The 19,699-nt window shown below is 35.9% G+C and overlaps 1 protein-coding gene across 1 annotated transcript in view; it reads right to left on the minus strand.

Annotated features, from left to right (window-relative positions):
* Positions 1-230: 230 nt before the first annotated feature.
* LOC5571729 (sushi, von Willebrand factor type A, EGF and pentraxin domain-containing protein 1) overlaps positions 231-19,699 on the minus strand; it is a 102,481-nt gene continuing 83,012 nt past the window's right edge. Inside the window, exons 12-15 of the mRNA XM_021845031.1 lie at positions 11,533-11,843; positions 10,485-10,848; positions 10,243-10,413; positions 231-598 (exon numbers count right to left, since the gene is read on the minus strand). Coding sequence (XP_021700723.1) covers positions 357-598; positions 10,243-10,413; positions 10,485-10,848; positions 11,533-11,843 — 1,088 coding nt within the window. The 3' untranslated portion in view covers positions 231-356. The remainder of the gene's footprint in view (positions 599-10,242; positions 10,414-10,484; positions 10,849-11,532; positions 11,844-19,699) is intronic.

Below are 19,699 nucleotides of genomic sequence, written 5' to 3' on the forward strand. Positions count from 1 at the left end.
AGCTGACATGCCCTATATTAGCCGTATAACAGCCCTATAAGCCCAAAAAGGCGAATTAGCGGGCTAGTGGTTACTTGGGACATTCTGGTCAAACGAGAAGAAAATTTTTCATTTCCCATATTTCTATGACCATAGTGCACGACTGGGAAATGCTTCATTCATACAATCTTCCTCAGTTCCTCCGTAGTAAACTTAAAACAGTCAACGTGTATATTTGATGTCTTCATTAAAATTTGATTGATCCACCCTACGTGAATGGCTACGGTTATCTTCTAAGTAGTCGGTTTGTTTCATTGATATATGTATGTCTCCCCAGGGTACCATTCTGGGAAATAGAAACCACTCTAGATTGGGAGTTAATTTTCCCGCTTGAAGATACCTTTGGCATCGCTTCGCACGTTTACCGCATCCGGGTTGACACAGGTAGGGATGGCGTTGGACCATTTGCCATTTTTCAAACACTTGAGCATCTTGGCTCCCCGAAGCTCCAGGCCGTTATCGCAGGTGAACGTGATGCTTTCGCCTATTGAGTAGTAAAACTTGACTGACGACATCCGGCCGCTGATTGCCGTGCCAGGATATGAGCACGCTTGTACACCTGTAAAGGAGACACAGAATTACTCACATGTTGAATGTGCTGATGAGTAGACCGCTGCCAACTGACTCGACCCCGTCAATGGACAGTAGACTGACCCAAAAATATGAAATCTGTAAACTCCAACGACTGTGACTAATATATAAAAAAAATCTGCTCGATCAGGAATCAACTGGCGCTTTAAACACCATCTTCCCAGTGATACCTTCATAATCTTCTGGTTATTGCATGAACCAACCTTCAACTTTTCCTGAAACATCGATCATCGCTGCACTGGAAGCAATGAAGTCCCAAATAGGTAGTGATTTTGAGTAACATTGTTAACAAATTAAGTCTAACCGTTGCTCCGTTTGAAACACCACGATAGCACTCAACTTCAGTTACCTCGCCCGAAACAACGAACAATGGTAGTGTGTATATGTATGTATATGTATATGTATGTATATGCATATGCGTCTAACTGTACAACTAAACATAATTCAGATGACTTCTTCACGTTACTGCTAACCAGCATTGATAGATAGGGGAACTGGGGGTGATTTGCCCATAGAGGGTAAAACGCGTCACCCTCGATTTGGGCGAACGATTTGTATTAGAATTCTTTTTTTTCACCCTAGATTGTAGTAAATGGATAAAAATGTTCCTCTTAATATATTTATATGTGTTTTTCTCAAGAAAATCGTAAAAAACGTATAAAAACGTTTTTCGCTGTTTTCGCTGCAATTTTATGCGATTTTCAAGCCCATTTTTTAGGTCAATAAATAATCAAATTTCTGAAACTGTTGACGAAAGCCAACTTGTGCACTGTCATACATGCAAAAAATATGTCAAATTTATCCTCAAGAAGCTTGTTGAAAGACCTAAACTTTAATCAACTCGTGGGGCAAAACGCCCACACCTGTTTCATAACACAAAAACAGCCTTTTGAATTCAAATTCTATTAAACGTTGAAGTTATGCGCAAATTGGAACCTTACAAATGTAATTTTTTTCAAATCAGCATATAGGGGAAGACGGGGTAAGAGCGCCCGCCGGGGTAAGACGGATCACCTTCAGTTTGGCATGAAAACGGCGATTTTCTTGAAAGTTCACCAAGCACTTTGCATAAACACAAGATTTTTGACATTTCAAAGCATTCAGGGTGATACCAACATTATTTTTTTCATAACAAATGTCAAAAACAAAGTTTTTGCTTGTAGATACTGAATTAGATCTAATTTTAACAGATGCTCACTTAAGGGTTTCGGAAGGGATTTTTTTGTCAAAACATAACAAATTACCCGTCCATGCTTTAACATAAATGTGAAATATGCTTTAGTGAAATGAAATATGAATTGTAAATTTTTAGCTTTGAAATGAGGCTCTACTTGTGAAAATTGCGCAAGCGGGGTAAAACCGACCACTGTTGATGGGGTAAGACCGCCACCCTTAATTTATACCAAATATTATGTCTAAACCATTTTAAAAATTGTAACTATGTTGTACATTACAATTCAAGTTAAATAAAATTAATATTGTTAAAAATACAAACTAAAATATGGGTGTCTTAAGGTAATGATAAGTATATATCTAAGTTTTTTGAATTAATTAACTCTAAAAATGGTTCAATATCCACTTTTATCAATGTGGAATTCATAAAACAATATACTTTTTAAAATAACAGGGAACTGATATAATTTTTCGCAAAATTGTGAACGAAAATCGAGGTGGTCGCTTTTACCCCGTGGGTGGGCGGTTTTACCCCGTCGCTCAAAATAATCGTGATAAGAAATCACTGTTTCAAGCTTCAAGAAATAAATAAATTTTTACAAATACAAAGCCTGTGATATTTTTTGATCATGCCCAAGGCTTCAAATAAAGACATGCTGCATCGAAAAAGGATTCATAGATTCTTGATTTTGACATGTGAATTAAATTGCTTAGGCGGGCGGTCTCATCCCGTTTTCCCCTACACTATTATTGAACAATAACATCTGAACAAACGACCGGATGAATGCAATATATAAGCAAGCATGATTGTGTGCGTACGTTTACAGCACGAGTAACTTCAACTTATGTTTTACCCCGCAAAACAATACATATGCTGTTAAGCAAGCATTTTTTGAAAACTGATTTATAAACCCTAAAAGAGATAAAATTGATAACTCATTCTACTATTTGAAGGAAAACATGTTTGTTCATCCGACCATAATTGAAAAGGAGCATACAATAATGTTTTTCACGTCGAAAATCGCTGCTTTGCTTAACGTTGGCATACTACCCCCAGTCCCCCTACGTCGTTGAGATGGAACTTTGATTGTTCAGTGGATGGAAATTGTTTATTTAGTGCCAGATTCTCTTCGCGCGCCAAGACCCGAATACATGAACGTGACTAAATTGGTCCCGAGTTGGAAGATCTGTGAGGATTTGGGTTATATTTAGTTCAAAATAATTCTGCACGAAAGATGAGAGCAATCAGCTCTGAATGGAAATACCTGGCCACGAGGAATAAAATTTCGAGAGTCTACTAGAAGACGCAGCCCACCATGGAAACCTTCGGTCCTGTTTAGAGACCTGTATAACTGTTTCTTTTATCTCAAATTTGATCTGCATGTTACTTCAAGTAAGATTTAAGAAGAAATTATATAAATCTATGCAAGAATTATAAAATTTGTTAAAAACTATGCATTTTGACAAAAATGGCAAAATTATTATTCAACGATATTCAAGACATGAACAATTTAGGAAAAATATTGCATTCTACAAAGTTTTGAATTTTGTCTGGGTCGACATATTTGCAGAAGCATTATTCACATTTCAAAAATATTTTGGTATTGTTCTCAAAATAATATTTTTTACTGACCGCATAACTTTTGAATAGAATTCAAATAATTTCTCACAGATCAAAGTTCAAGTTATTTATGAAACTCAGAGTAAATTTGAGGTCAATCGGTTTGGTATGAGCTACGATACAGGTCTTCAAACTTGCCCATTTTGTATGAATATCGGTCTTGATGTACTTTATTTTTGCCAGTACTGTGCAAATGCAACAGTTTAGGCGATAGAACAAATATATTCGAACGTTTGTATAAACAGGAATATGTTGTCGTCTGTTTAAGCCATAATTTATTCCGAAATGTGCTGTGTATTCTTTTCTTGATGTGATTTTTGTTTACAATGTAGTGTTGATTTAAAATCGTGATTTAAATAGTTGCCCACACATCCCGTATTTAACGGGACAGTGCCGTTTTCATCACCTTGACGAGTTGTCCCGTCATTTTATTGGAAATTTTCAAATTATCCGTTTTTTAATTGAGAAAAGACGCTGCATAGCTTTATATGTTAATGTTTTTCAGTAGTTTCTCATTCAAAGTTGAACTAATTGTGTAGACAGCATATGCTTCTGCTGGCCGATAATCAAAACATGATTAGGTCTCGTTTAGTTATGATTTGTTCATATAAAAAACAAGTTTGAAGAATTTAGGTTCAATGAAACATTTTTTTATTGTTTAAGTTTCATTCGAAACAGCAACATGTTGCAAAGTCTCGTCTTGAATTGAGGATGAACTTAGGAAGACTCTGGAGATGAGTCCAGCAATTGAACCTACTTCTAATCTCGATTTTATCGACCAAAACTTGAGGTAATTTATTAACTTTAGTAGATCAATCTTTCAAATAAATCAAAAAAAGACGAAAAAGAATGAAGATGTTTCGTTACTCGATATCAAAGATGTTCCATTACAATGATACCGGATGTACACCAAAATTAAAAGAAGTGTTGCATGTCATACAGTTGGCCGGAACACAAATGTTTATGTGGCTGGCAACACTGTTTAAGAAGAAAAAACTTTAGTTTTGCGAATATGTTAGGATCCTGACCACTTAGAAATATGGCGTCGGCAAAGTTGTTCAGTAGCTCAAGGACTTTCATTATTCTATTCATAAGAGAAAGATATAAGAGAATCAAGATTTTTCCACTAGGCGAGGCTAGTAAACCTTTCGTTTTTCGGTTAACTCAGGATCCAGACAATTTAGAAAAATGAGAGCAAATTGATTCAAAATTTTGCCACCAGGTGGCGCAGTGTGCGAAAAACTTTTGTTTTGCAGATATCTCAGGTACCTGACCTGACCTGTTAGAAAGAAGGTGTCTTCGGCAAAGTTGTTCAGTAGCTCAAGAGCCTTGAGATTCGAGATTTTTACACTGTATGGTGCTTGTGTGCATGAAACGTTTGTTTTGTAAACATTTCAGGATCCTGACCACTTAGAAGGATGGCGTCTTCGGCAAAATTGTTCAGTAGCTCAAGGGCTATCATTATTTTAGCCAAGAAGGCGCTAGTGAGCATGAAACTTGTGTTTCGCAGATCTCGGGATCCTGGCCACTTAGAAAGATGGCGTCTTTGGCAAAGTTGTTCGGTAACGCAAGGACTAGGGTAAAAGCACCGGTTTTGGCCTGCCTAAGAGAAAATGTCAATAAAAACTGAATGGGAAGCCGTATTCATACTTCAAAAATGTCAAATGCTAGCTTTCAATCTATATTATGTGTGTAAAATATCAAAACTGAGCCAAAACCATGTTTTCGCTTTGAAAATCCCGTTGGTCAATATAGGCCAACGGAACCAGTTTCGGCCAGATATTTAACTTCGGTTCCTAAATTGGCCAATTGCATTGATTTCTCATGAGAGTGGCCAAATTAGGAGTGCGCTGGCCAAATTAGGTGTATGGGAGTTAAAATTATAAGGAAAATTAATTGTGTTTCTTATGTTTTGAATCGAATTGGACAAGTAAATGAATGTAGCTCTATCATTGAATGTGATCTACTGCACACAAAAGGTTTCATGCTGATTGGCTATGTAAAACGGTGTATAATGCACTATGGCTACAACTGGTGTATGGCCAAAACCGGTGCTTCTACCCTATCATTGTTTGAGCTAGTTGATTCAAAATTTGGCAACAGGCGGAGCTACACTATCTTTCTAAGTGGTCAAATTTTGAATCAACCAGCTTGAACAATGATAGTCCTTAACTTACTAAACAACTTTGCCGATGACGCCATCCTTCTAAATGGGTCAGGCTCCTAAAATATCTGCAAAACAACAGTAAAAATTTCATGCCCACTAGTGTCATCTAGCGGTCAAATTCCGAATTAAATAAGGTACCATCAGATAGCGCTACACCTCCAGAACAACTTCACTAAAGACAACAAGTTTCTATATTATCTGGATTTTGAGATGTACCGATTTCAAATTGTGGTATACTCGAACCGTATATAGTGCGTTCATTATTATGTGACTTCCATGTACATATTTGTGGATTTTACCATATTATAAAAGGCCTTTCTGTAAATAAAAACTGTCAAGTATTATTCTTAAAAAGATTCTTTTAGGAATACAATAAAATAATAGGGCGCCCAGACTACTGACGAGCATTCTAATATTGACCTCACTAGCGAACAAAACAAAGACTTTAAACATTGAATGTTTTTAAACTGCTTTGCAACACGAAATATGAAACCGCGTGTTTTAGATGCTTTGGAGGCTACGAATGCAATGTGTTCCAATTAAGAGTCCAATAACACACCCAGGTCTTTAACCACCGATTCTCTCAGTACTTTCAACCTTGTAGTCAAAATTAAACGTAGAGCGTTTGCGGGAATATGATATTACTGAGCATTTGTCAGCATTTAGCTCCATACGGTTCGTTTTACACCAAACTGTAAACGCGTTAAGCTGGGATTGAAGAAAACAAACGTTGCTGACATCGTCGACGATACAATACAGCTTAAAATCATCGGTAAATGAAAGCTTGAACGACTTAAGCAGCGAATGCACATCATTGAGGCACACTAAAAATAACAATGGCCCTAAATGATTGCCTTGTGGCCCTCTAGAGGTCACAAGGAAGTATGGCGAAGTGCAATCTCCATTTTTGATGGCTATTTTCCTACCACTCAAATAGGATTTCAGCCAATCAAGAAAAGATCCGATGAAACCGAGACGACTAAACTTGGCAAAAATTATCTGATGATTGATTTTACCAAAAGCTGTTGAGAAATTCGTAGAGATGGAATCTACTTGATGGCCTTTTTGTAGCTCTTTTGCAATGAATGATGTACACTCCCGTGCAAAAGTTTGGGTTCACCCCCTCAAAAACATACAAAAGTGTTCTGTCCATATCTCTGTGATTACACGTCCAATTGAAACTCTCTAAGTCGCATTCGAAAGGCAAAGAGTTATTCTTACTTCGTATGTATTTTTCCAAAAACATTCTTTGAACTTTGTATACTAAATTTGTACTTTAAGTGGTGACATTTTTCAAAAAACACACTGAAAAATCATATCTAATTTCCTCAGCATTGGGTCGACCAGAATTTTAAATCGAAAGTGTCATTAGAATCGTAATCTTATATTCTTTGAAGAGATCTCACGAAATTTTGGCGGAAAAATCTGGAAAGTATTCAAAATCAATGAAACAGTCAGTCAAGCCATCGTGCAAAAGTTTGAGTTCACCCTCAGTATGATGCAAATCGTGCAAAAGTTTGGGTCCACCAGAGCCGCACGCACATTATTTTTGTCAATATCTCTGCCATTTTTCAACCGATTTTAATAGTTTAAAGCTTTTTTGAGCGCAAATAATGGCGCGTACATGATTGGTTTGAGATTTCACAAATTTATGTAAGTTCAAGTGAACCCCAAACTTTTGCACGATACACCATACTGAGGAGTGAACCCAAACTTTTGCACGATGACTTGACTGAATGTTTCATTAATTTTGAATACTTTTCAGATTTTTCCGCAAAAATTTCGTGGGGTCTCTTTAAAAAAATATAAGATTACGATTCTAATGACACTTTTGATTTTAAAAATTTCGATCAACCCAATGCTGAGGAAATTAGATATGATTTTTCAGTTGTTTTTTTGAAAAATGTTACAACTTTAAGTACAAATTTAGTATAGTGATTCCAAAATGCCTTGGGATTATGACGCAGTTTCTGTTGAATTTTCCGGTTGATGCGAAAGATACAGTTTTTGGCGGCATGATAAACTTTACAGCTCAGGGTTTTTAAACTTCGAATACTTTGCGTAAGGTAGACCGTTTCAACCTTTTTCAACTGCTTCAAACCGTGATTACTCCAAGGTGATTTGTTGGAGGTCTATGGAAACGCTTTGGAACAAATTGATCTATAGCATAAAGAACTATGTTGGAGAATGTTGCGACTGATAATTCGAGATCCTGATTAATAACATCCTGCCAGTTAATATTGGGAGAAAAAGATGTTCATACCAGAATAATCACATGTTTTAAAATAATTGTAAAACGATTCCACTGGTTCTACAAAAACACAGGGCGTTTGTACCTATTACTTCAATCAGTCCCTATCAGCAGGGACGGGTGATGCGTTGTTGGTTTAACAAGACAGGGAAGGGGCCTCGATCAATGAGAAATGCACGTCCCACCAATGCTCCCAAAGCATAAATCCAGTATTCGGTTGTTGTGGTTTACAACGTAATTCAGGCCGTGCCATGTTTAAACTTTCAATGAGCGTAGCATCTGATGATCTAATGAAGAGCAAGTAACATTTTTTATCTCTCTCTTTTTACCATTTTTTCCACACTATTGACAGCACGGTTAGTCCCCAGTTTCAGCATCATCCAGGCCAGGCAGTAATGTTTGTAAACAAAACGGCCAGCAAAGTTAAAGATGGCCTCCCAGCCACTTCGACCAAGTGATTACACCTTATTCTGGCTACAGAGTTACATGCACAACACCTTGGTCTAAACTTTGTTCGGATATATGAGTGATGTATATTGACACATACATCGTTGTGTACATGTCTACTTCAAAGCGAGCGAGAGATGCTAGACGTCGACTTCGTGACCAAATCGTTACCTGATCCCATGTGGTTTGGGGTAGATCGAGTTCAGTTCGCTTTCGTGCGTCGGGGTCTATCAAGGGGCTCCGCAGCTTGTAGGTTGAAGCGCCCATCTAGCGAACTCCTACGTGGGTTCGATCCTCACCGGAGCACGTGGTTTCTTTTCGCAGTTTCAATTTAAATTTGTACAATTGACACGTGTTTTCGTCGTGCACATGTTAACTTCAAAACGTTAAAATCTTATAACAGCAAGACTCCTTTGGCGGGAATTGCCTACAACTTGATTATTAATTAACCGTGCAAAAGTTTCCTGTTCGCTACCCGAGCAGAAGAAAATAACTACTGAATATCAAATTGAGCTATTCCATACCAGATAAATTCCAATACTTACAACCAGAATGAGGTATGAATGAGCCCTGCATAAGAGGTAAAATACCTCAAATAACATCTTCTGCATATTCTACAAATACCAAGCTGATAATTAGATCAGGTATTGTAATACCTAAATAATACGTGAAGGATTTTCATATAAAAGTGATTTTTTTCAATAATAGTTCAATACCTCCAGCAGTCCTCAATACTTATCGAATACCAAAATGAAGTATTTTTAATTGTTTTAAACTTTTTTTTTCCAAATACCTTTATAATACCAAAATAAGGTATTGACAACTGAACAATACCTAATTATGGTATGATACCAAAATATGGTATGCATAAGTTATTGCGAGTTACTCTTTCTTCCTCGGGACTAGTGGGCATACATCCGTGTGTAGTATCATTTCGGAATTTTTCAACCACGTAGGTTGCGACGTAGTATCTACAAATGTCACAAATTTTTTTGTTTACATCATATGGACCTATATTCCCTACTGGAGGACAGAACAGGTGAGACCGCGTACAGTAGCGGATTCTGCTGCCACCAAGATACCCTTCTTCGGAAGAAGGGCGCACTAGAGAGCATCCGGGTGCGAATCGAATGCACCACTTCCGAAGATAGGTATCTCGCATAGATTCTGAGAAAAATCCAACTTCGGCGAGAAACTTATTCCAAATTTTTATCGCGCCGACAATATCACCAGTCTTACATCTGGATCGCACATCAGATTTAGAATCTGATGCTGTGACAGAATAGACTGGGATATTTGGCTGACGCCACCCAAACAGTACTGAAAAGCACTGTTTTCGGAGCTGAAAAGTAGCACTTTTCAGGATTTTTTTTGTAGGAAAAGCAGGCCATTATGTAGTGCATATAATTAATGAGTTGATTGAGTATCAGTATTCCTTTTGACGAAAAGCTTCTTCTGACTGGAGAGGGAACTCTGATTTGCTGCGTTACACTTGCAATGCGTGTAATTTACCTACTGTCGCCGTTAGCGCACGGTTATGAGGGCCACAATAGAACACATTTCCTACGAGAAGCGACCACCCGCCATCAGTTTTTCAGTTCTGTCTCCTAAACGGTAGAAGATACCATTTTGGCATCTATGGACGAAAACAAAAAATGTTTTTTCGAAATTTTTTCATGATACAGACTATAGTTTTTCTGCTATTTTTTCCGATAATTTTCTTTATGGTGAATAAATATCGGGGAAATGTTTTTCTTATTATATTTTTAATGAATTGCTGAATTTCTTTTCGATTTCACTAATAAACTTTTGTTCCGCGATGCATAGTTTACGAGATATGAATTTTCAAAGTTAGGGGTATATAGGGAAAACGTGAAAATTAATTCTATGTACAAAAAAAATGAAGATTATAATGTTGAGAATAATCAAATTGTACTATTAATCAATACTCACACTTTGGAAGTCCACCCGACCATCGCCCGTTATCCTGACAGGCAATTATGGGCTGACCTTGCATCATGTACTCCGGGTTGCAATTAAACTGCACAACATCTCCAGCCCTGTAAGGGGGCGTTCCCTGTGCGTATCCGTTCTGTGGAGCTCCCGGATGGAAACACTGAACCTCTGTATGGAAGGGCGCAATTTTGTAAGTGTAAAACAAGTAACACCGCCACATAAAGCACCGGGCAACCTACCGACGCACGTAGGAAATGGGCCACCCCATTCTCCAGATGGCAAGCAAATTGCTTCACTTGGTCCTCGCAATCCGTACCCCGGTGGACAGGAGAATGCCGAGCGGCCTCCAACCTCTCGAGAAAGTATAGCAACTCTCGGTGCCGATCCATTATTGTTGGCCTGAATTGGAACCTCGCCACATTCGACGCTCTCACAAACAGGAAGAGGAGCGCTCCAATTGCCACTCGGCAGACAAGTAATTTCCGGTGTACCGATCAGTGCGTTTCCGTTAGTACATGAAAATAGCACTCGGATGCCCATCATCGTCTCCGATGTGCTTGCAGACAGGCCTCGTCTGACTTGGATTTCGTTGCAGTGCACCGGCTGTGGATTAAAGAAAGAGAAGACGACAGAAATATAAATGGTTCTTAGGAAGTTATAATGAAATTTAAAATCTATATATTAAAACATTTACAGCACAGGCAGACAAAGTGCTCAACAAGTGGATTTCTCCTGAGTTATCAGTTTCTAAGTAAGATAGAAACATGGTTTATTCGTAGAAAATTAATGACTTTACACATCCTGTTCAATGAATAACTATAATCAAACAAAATCATTGTAAAATATAAGATAATACATTATTATTGTTTGATGGTACTTTCGAACATTGCCGAAAAAAGTACTTACTATCTATAACCTAAAAAAATTCGACATGAATTGTTACCTGTTGCAATAATTTAATTCAGTACAACCTAGTGGAGTATAATTACGTCTCGAAACAAAATATTTGTTCAAAATATAATTTAAAATTAAACTGAATTTTTATTGTTTTATCGAGAGTCAAACTTTGCAAAGAGTTTCCCTCAACAAACTTGTTTTTTTTTTCAATTTAAATTGTTAATCTGTATGCATATCCAGAAATTTTTCTAATGAGTTCTATTTTCTGCTGTACTGCTGTACGCTTGTGCTGTAGATATTTATGTTTTCTGGAGCATTGGAGCGGCTGTCTCGAAAAGTATCGGCATCTCACACTGTCAGTGAGTAACTTAATGGAAAAATCTTGCTTACCTTAACAATCACTTCCACTGCATGCGTGTGCCGAGCCGGTGTAACACAGGTGAAAATTCCAGAATCATCCTTCACCGCATGCATGATGCTGATTCGGTATTCCAGCTGTGGATCCCGCCCCTCGTCCGAGCTCCAACCCTCCGGATACTTTCTGTAATCATGGCTGACGTTCCATTTCGGATTGCCAAAGCGTCGCATCCAAAGACACTCCAGGTGCACGGTCGTTCCCGGGTAAACGATGAGCTTCCCGTCGTTGCTTTGCGCTATCGGTCCATTTTGGTGACGAATCAAAATCGTGGGAGGCTTTTCCACTGTAGAGAAGAAGAAAAAAGCGAAAACAAGGTTAGTGTTGCGTGAAATATAAACGAAGGGAAATTTACTGCTTGCACCCTAAGTTGAACAACTTGCAAAAATTCTTTCTTCCTCCGATTCTTGAATTATGTAGATTGCAAAAGATGCCAAGATATACTTCCTACCAACTTTGGATTACTGAAATTTACTCCGTATAACTTAATTTGGTGGTGAGTTTTATTTAGTGAGCAACGGTTCGTATAGTCGATTCTTGAATGGCGTTACGTCCCAACTGGGACAAAGCCTGCTTCTCAGATTAGTGTTCTTATAAGCACTTCCACAGCTATTTACTGAGAGCTCTCTTTGCCGATTGACCATTTTTGCATGTGTATATCGTGTGGCAGGTACGAAGATACTCTGTGCCCTGGGAATCGAGAAAATTTCCTTTACGAAAAGATCCTCGACCAGCGGGATTCGAACCCACGACTCTCAGCATGGTCATGCTGAATAGCTGCGCGTTTACCGCTACGGCTATCTGGGCCCCAGGATAATATTTTACCCTAAAATTAATTGCTTTCACAAATTTCCAAATAAAATATATGCCATTCTTAACAAAATGGACCATTACTTAAAAGTTTGTGTATGAAATTCTGATAATTATTGTCAATTGAAATTCGTGATTCTTCTGCGCTACGATGAAAACTATAAGTCAATCGATGCTTTTGGTCTAGAACTTAAAACTAGGCCTCCAAATTTGATAATTTTGTATGAAAACCACGACATTGAAAGCATCTTCGATTTTCTATACTGTTTTATTTAAACAGAGTAAAATTAATGAATGTTTGAATTTTGTTGGTGTTGTTACCCGACTAAGGGTACATAACAAAATTATATTAGCACATGTCATTATGTAATAAGATTTTTTTCGAACATAGGATGTTACAAACTTGATGCAGAATGTTGTTAAAATAACTAAAATTATAACAAAAATTGTATAAATTGTAACATAAACATAACAAAATGTGTTTTAATTCCATCAAAAATATATCATAATAAAAATTATAATACTGTCTAATATACGGGAAAATTCGTTCAGTTACAAGCTTTTTGATTAATTATATGGCAATTCAAACAAAACATGGTACTAGGTGCAATTGATTGAAAAATGTATGATTTAATGTAAAACAAGCAATTAAAAATTGGACTTATGTCACAACGAGTTAATCTTTAATCACTTACAATTAGTCAAAAAATAAATGATGTTGATAACATTCTGTGAATGCGTTGATAGTTTGGCAAATACAAGAGGTTTTTTTCATTCTTCCCACATGAAACAAAGTAACTTATTTTTATCTTCATTTAGTTAATATTTATCAAAAGTTTGCATGATCTGATCAACAACAATATAGATTTAAATTTCGTGTAAATGTTAAAATAGTAAAAAAATGTTGTCAAGGACACTCAATAAAATATATGTTTTGCTTTATAAATCAAAAACTCAAGTTGAATGAATAAGATACACCATTATAATATTAAATAATTTGGTCTAAAAGAAAAGAAAAAGTTTCTAAAATTGTATATTATTGAAATACATAAGTATGTATTTCATTTTGTTATAAAGTTGTTAAAAAGGAACAAAAAAATATATTCAAGAGAAATAAAACACATTATGTTATATTTCTGCTTTAATATGTTCTGTGGATAACGAAGCCTAATAAAATTATATCATAATATGATATGCATATCATGTTCTGATAAAATTTTATTACATTTTTGTTACAAGCCTCTAGTCGGGTCGCCCAAACCTCTTTTTATAGTTTGGTACGTAAATTAAATCCTTACGTAAAATGAATTTTCGTTACGTAAATAGAATTCGAGCCAGCGAAATTAACTTGGTATGGAATTTAGTAAATCAACATCTAAAAGACTGCAAACATGACTTGTTTGACAAAGTCTGTGTGAAGCTATATCAGCTATATGCTTATTTTCCTTGGTGATCTTATGAGCTCGTGCCTATAGATCTACAGGCGTAATTGGTGTTCTATCAAAGATTAACGAACAAAATTTTTAATCATATGGGCTCATACAAATATATTCCGTCAAGTTTTGAGTTCAATGTTCCAGGTCATACAAGAAGTTTTTGGGAACTAACCTTCAGGTCTATATGCGTTTGGACAAGGGCCTGGTGGAGTAGTTAGCACACGCCTCTCACGCCGAGGACCTGGGATCGAATCTCGTCCCCCAGATAGCCACTTATGATGTAAAAGTTATAGTGACTTCCTTCGGAAGGAAATAAAGCCGTTGGTAACGAGATGAACTAGCCTGAGGTTGAAAATGTCATTAATAATGAAAGAAAAAAATCTACATGCGTAATAGTGTGCGGCTTATTTTTCGAAAGTTCTCAAAACCAAAAATTCGTGAGCTCGTCTGAATTTTAATCACATAAAATAAGGAATCTCAAATTTTGAGCTAAAAATATAAAGATCTAGGGATGGCTTAAGCGATCTTAAGGTGAATTTTCAGTGAAGTCTTCATCACTTTGTCATTTGCCAACCAATTTTGAAGTTCATTATCTTCAAAATTAAATTTACGAAAAGTTAGTAGAATATCAAATTTCTCTAAAATGAAACTTAGTCTTAGTTAAAAGTAGTTTTCTCTATTTGTTCTCTTTTTACTAAAAAAAATCATCTTTGTTCGACCATAACTTCACGAATAATTAAGCGATTCCAAATCTTTTTACATGTTTTTGAAACAATCTCATTTTTAACACACAGTTCAATTGAAAATTAGTTTTGACCAAGTTATTAAACAAAAACTTCCCAAAAAAAAAATCAACGAAAAATAATATATTTTTCAATGTTTTGACAGTAAAACGACAATACTCAAGCTGAAACTGGTTTCTCTCATGTGTTAAAGCTTCTAAATGGTCTTATAAGCGATTTAACATGAATTTCATGATCATATTTTTATAAATGCACTATTTAACTCGTAGTTGAAAGAAAAAAATCTGCTAAACAGTAAAAATGTAATTTCTGGCGAGAAACATTTCAAAATATCTTGACTTTTTTTTTTGCTAAAATCACGTTTTTACGAAGTTTTTGTTTAAAAAAAGTCAAAACAATTGGTTGTATACAAAGTTTCAAAACAACTGAATAAGCTTTGGAAGCATGTATAAAGACTTGGAATCGGATGAGTATTCATAAAGTTATGGTTGAACAAAGATATTTTTTGTGAAAAAAGGAAAAAAATAAAGGAAACTACTTTCAACTAAGACTGTTTATTGTTCATTTCAAACAAATTTTACATTCTACAAAATTTTCATAAATTTAATTTAGAAGAGAATGATGTCATCTCCTCTAAACCTTAAGGTTCACATATTATGTCATTTGGATTCATAAGAGAACACGCATTTTTGGGATTGAGATCTTTAGAAATATAGGCCGCACCCTAATGCACAACCAGTGAATGTTCGTAAATTTATAAATAAGATTTATACCCATATAATAATGATATTTATACCCATATCGTGAAAATATGTTGCATTTTGAGCTCAATAAGTGTTCAAGGTTATCCAATAGACTGGCCTAGCTCAGTATGGGAGAAAAATAAAGTTATATAATTCCACGTGGCACCCTTCAGTATCATTCCTTAATGTTAGAGAGAGACATCCTGAAAATTGAAATGAATTGAAGTTAATGTGGGTTTTCCAGCTCACTCAAACATATGGGAACAGCACATCGTTTGGTACAGGAAAATTGTGGACCGCGTTCAATTGAACCCAGAATGTCAAAAACAATACTTGATACTATAGCGAACAATATTGTAGAAGGTTGTACATATCATGATTAACATTGAAAAAGTTGGTGTTTTAACTATCTCAACAGATATATAAAGCTCATGAGTAGTAGCATTAACCTAAGAATGCTAATGTCGCTACTGTTTGTGTTACCAACATCTAGTTTGCCACGCTCTGACAGCGTGAGTACCGGGCTTCAAAGTGTCAAATAAATTTTTAAAAACATAACAAATTATCCTTTACAACATGGCATTGAAAAAAAAACAATGAAAAACTACAGCTAAAGGTAATTATAAATTAATTCAGTTTTGTGACAACAGCGCCACTAGCGTTCTACTACTACTATTTCTATTAGCTCATGCAATACTGTTTTGTATTTTTGCAACATAGCCACTAAGCGCATCATAGCCACCTATGACGATGGGCGAGCTGCTGCACAAGGCGCATGCATACGGTAGTTCTGACCTAACTTTCAACAACTGAAATGTTAATGAAAATGAGCTGAAATCAAGATACACCCTTCTGCAATTATGTTCATTACGGTGTCATTCTGGGCTCAACTGAATCCGATCAACTGGTCGGCGTTAAGTCAGAGTGGACCAAGTGACATTTTTCATATTTTGAGAAAAATAGGTTCAAAGTCTAACGCTCTGTAATTTTTGAACTCGTTTAAATTTTGCTTCAATATTTCTACACCTCTTTGTACTTCTTTCAAACAATATAATGTGAAATGATAATCATGAAAAATCATAATCCAAACATATGATAGAACAATTTTCTGATGGACTATGTGTACTTGGTCCACTTTGACTGAACCAAAGACCACCGTTCAGTGAGTTGGTTCACTCTGACTGAACAATTTCTAGGAAAATAGCAATCATTGAATGCTTGCATGGTCAAACTGAGTGTATATCTCTAAGATAAACAGATTACCAAGACCCTTCTACACCAGTATCGTAAATTCTTCAATAATCCATATAGTCAATATCGCAATGAGTGGCACTACGATAGCTTGAAAATTAAGAATTGCAGTGTCAGGGCATTGATGACTATAAATATTCAATTATGCGTTCAGTCAGAGAGGACCAAGTGAAAATCTTGAGTACCGACCAAAATATACTGGTCCAAAAAGCGGGTCCTAGGACATTCCATGCATACACCAATGAACTACCATAAGCTTCTATAGGACTCTGAAATTAACTCAAAAAATGCAATAATAAATCAGTTTATCGCTTTTCTACACTTGGTCCGCTCTGTCTGCACGGAAATTGTTGCAATTTCTGACCACCCATCCAAATATGGTAAATGGTCAAAAATCAAAATCAAATGCATCGAATTAGGTAATGTTTATAAATTTCTATTGGTGGATAAATAGAAGAATCATTCGATGTCGAAAAATCTGACAGATCTCTTGAAATGGTTTTCATTTCTTCGCATTCCTCGGCGCGCTGATCGTTTTCGATGTTATGGTAATAAGCACTTGGTCCACTCTGACTGCACACTTTTACCGGTTTTTATTGATCACTCAAAGTAAATTTATTGCATATCTCTTGCAGTTTACAGCATGCATCAAATCTGATCAAAGTGTAACGGAGGTAAGGTAATTTCACATCTAATGAGAGAATAATCAACAATTTTCTCATGTTTTGTACTTGGTCCCCTCTGACTTAACGCCGACCAACTAGTATACGGAGCGAAACATTCATAGAGTCAATTTTCAAATACTACTCCAAACTTCGAATTGAATGCGCCAGCTGGGGGAGAATGCAATTGAGTTGAAACTTTGAGACAGCTTTTTTCTCACCCTAAGCCAGATATCTAGGGGGTGCCCCGTTGAGTTTTACAACTTTTTTGTTTAAGGGCCAGTCTATTATCCAAAAACCCTTTCGAGTATAGGGCTTCAGATCTGCAAGAGATACCATAGATCTTTCGTAGATTCGTGTATAAAAGTTGTGGGCTTCGTGGCCGTGCGGTTAGTGTTACCAAGCATTTAGCCACATCGATTCAAGGGGTGTGGGTTCGATTCCCGCTTCAGTCTGGAAAACTTTTCGTCAGAAATGTATTTCGACTGTGCCACTGGGCGTTGCATGCTAATCCGTTGTCTAGTGTGGTGCTTCCTTCAAAGGGCAAATCGTCCATTGGGAGCATTAACGTGTCGGTGTCTTTTTATATCCTTATAGATTCATCAAATCATATTCTGTCAATCTTTGAGCTCAATTACTGGTTCAAATTGTCCAAGACCTCATTTGAGTATAGGCCCTTAGATCTACCACCGTAACTATTAATGAATTGTAGATATCAGCCATTCCATGAAAAACCGATCTAGTGGGTCACCGAATTTCGTGAAAATTTGCTATTTTGTTCCCTATCCGAAATAAAGATACACGTGTTTTTGGATTTTTTGACTAGGGTGACCATTTCCGAAATAGGATGACCAGAAAAATCGCGACTTTGCAACAGAGTTGCTCGCTGTCACTATCAACGCTTAAAATTTGCTGATTTTTACAGGCCGACTGCGATACAATTCGGATCAATCTATTTCACATCAACATCATGCTGTCTACTCTATCACTAGTGCATTGATGGCGATAGACTATGGATATCACTGATAGGTTAAGTTTAGCCTTAAATTAAGCAGATAAAATGGCAATTGATCAGTATGATATTTTTGACAGTGTTACAGATAGAAATATCGAGTCATGGAACAGCAATGCTATGGAAAGCCCTTTGAAGGGACCATCATAGTAACCAAGAAATTTGATTTTTAGTATGGTTCCATGAGTCGACATCGAGTAATGGAACATCGACTTATGGAGGTTTAACTGTAGCATGGATAATAACCAAGTGATTACTCATTTCACAGTGATTATGATCCAGAGTACGATGCCGCATCACTGCTGTTGGTTGTCAAAACAAAGTGATATTGATAGCTCGCAAGTGATATTGATAGTTTTAGACCCAGCTGATATGGTTGATATTAAGTAACTCTGCTTTGCAAATATTTTATTTGTTAAAAATCATAACTTTTGAACCGCTTGACCGATTTTCAATTTCCTGGCACGAAATGAAAGCTAAAGAATTTGAATTAAAAAATAAATATGGAGATTCACAAAAATTGGGTTTTAACATAAAAAAAAGTTTCCGTTTTTCGCATTTTGAAAGACTCGGGACCAAAGGGGCTATCGCTGTTCTCATTGTCTCATTTTTCATTTACGTTTACAGTCAAATTTTCAGCATAAATATATATATTTTTTTTTTTTTGAGAATAAAAAAACAGTCATTTTTTATCGGCACACACTGTAGGTCTCAGCGCATTATTTTTTTTTTATTTAAAAAAATCATAACTTTTGAACAGCTCAACTGATTTCCAATCTTATTTATGGAATGGAAGCTTAAGATTTCAACTTTTCAGAAAATATATAAAACTTTGAAAACAATTTTTTTTGACATTAAAAAATATACAAAATTTCTATTTTTTCATTTTTATTTTTATAAAAACATTTTTTTTAGAGTTTTATATATTTTTCTGAAAAGTTAAAATTTTAAGCTTTTATTCCACAAAAAACATTGAAAACTGGTTGAGCTGTTCAAAAGTTATGATTTAATAAAACAAATCTAATGCGCTGAGACCTATAGTGTGTACCGATAAAAAATGACTGATATTTTCCAAAAATATATATCTCAAAAACTAAGGAACATACACGAAAAACAAGAGAACAGTAATAGCCCCTTTAGTCCCAAGGCCTTCAAAACACGAAAAAACGGAAATTTTTGATTCATTTTTTCATGTAAAAAACAATTTTTGTGAAATTTTATATTTTTCTTGAAGAGTCAAATTTTTTAACTTTCATCCCGTCAAAAAAAAAATAAAAATCGGTCAAGCGGTTCAAAAACTCAAAAATTTGCAAAGTCTCGATTTATCTGGTCACTTTATTCCGGAAATGGATAAGGAACAAAATAGCAATTTTTCCCGGAATAACATTCATATCAATATGGGCTCATTAAAACATGTTCTTCCTAGCTATGAGCTCAATGATTGTTTAAGGTTATCTAAAATTCTTTCGCTTATGTGCCTCCAGA

This window comes from Aedes aegypti, chromosome 2 (assembly GCF_002204515.2).
Source record: "Aedes aegypti strain LVP_AGWG chromosome 2, AaegL5.0 Primary Assembly, whole genome shotgun sequence".
Taxonomy (NCBI): Eukaryota; Metazoa; Arthropoda; class Insecta; order Diptera; family Culicidae; genus Aedes; species Aedes aegypti.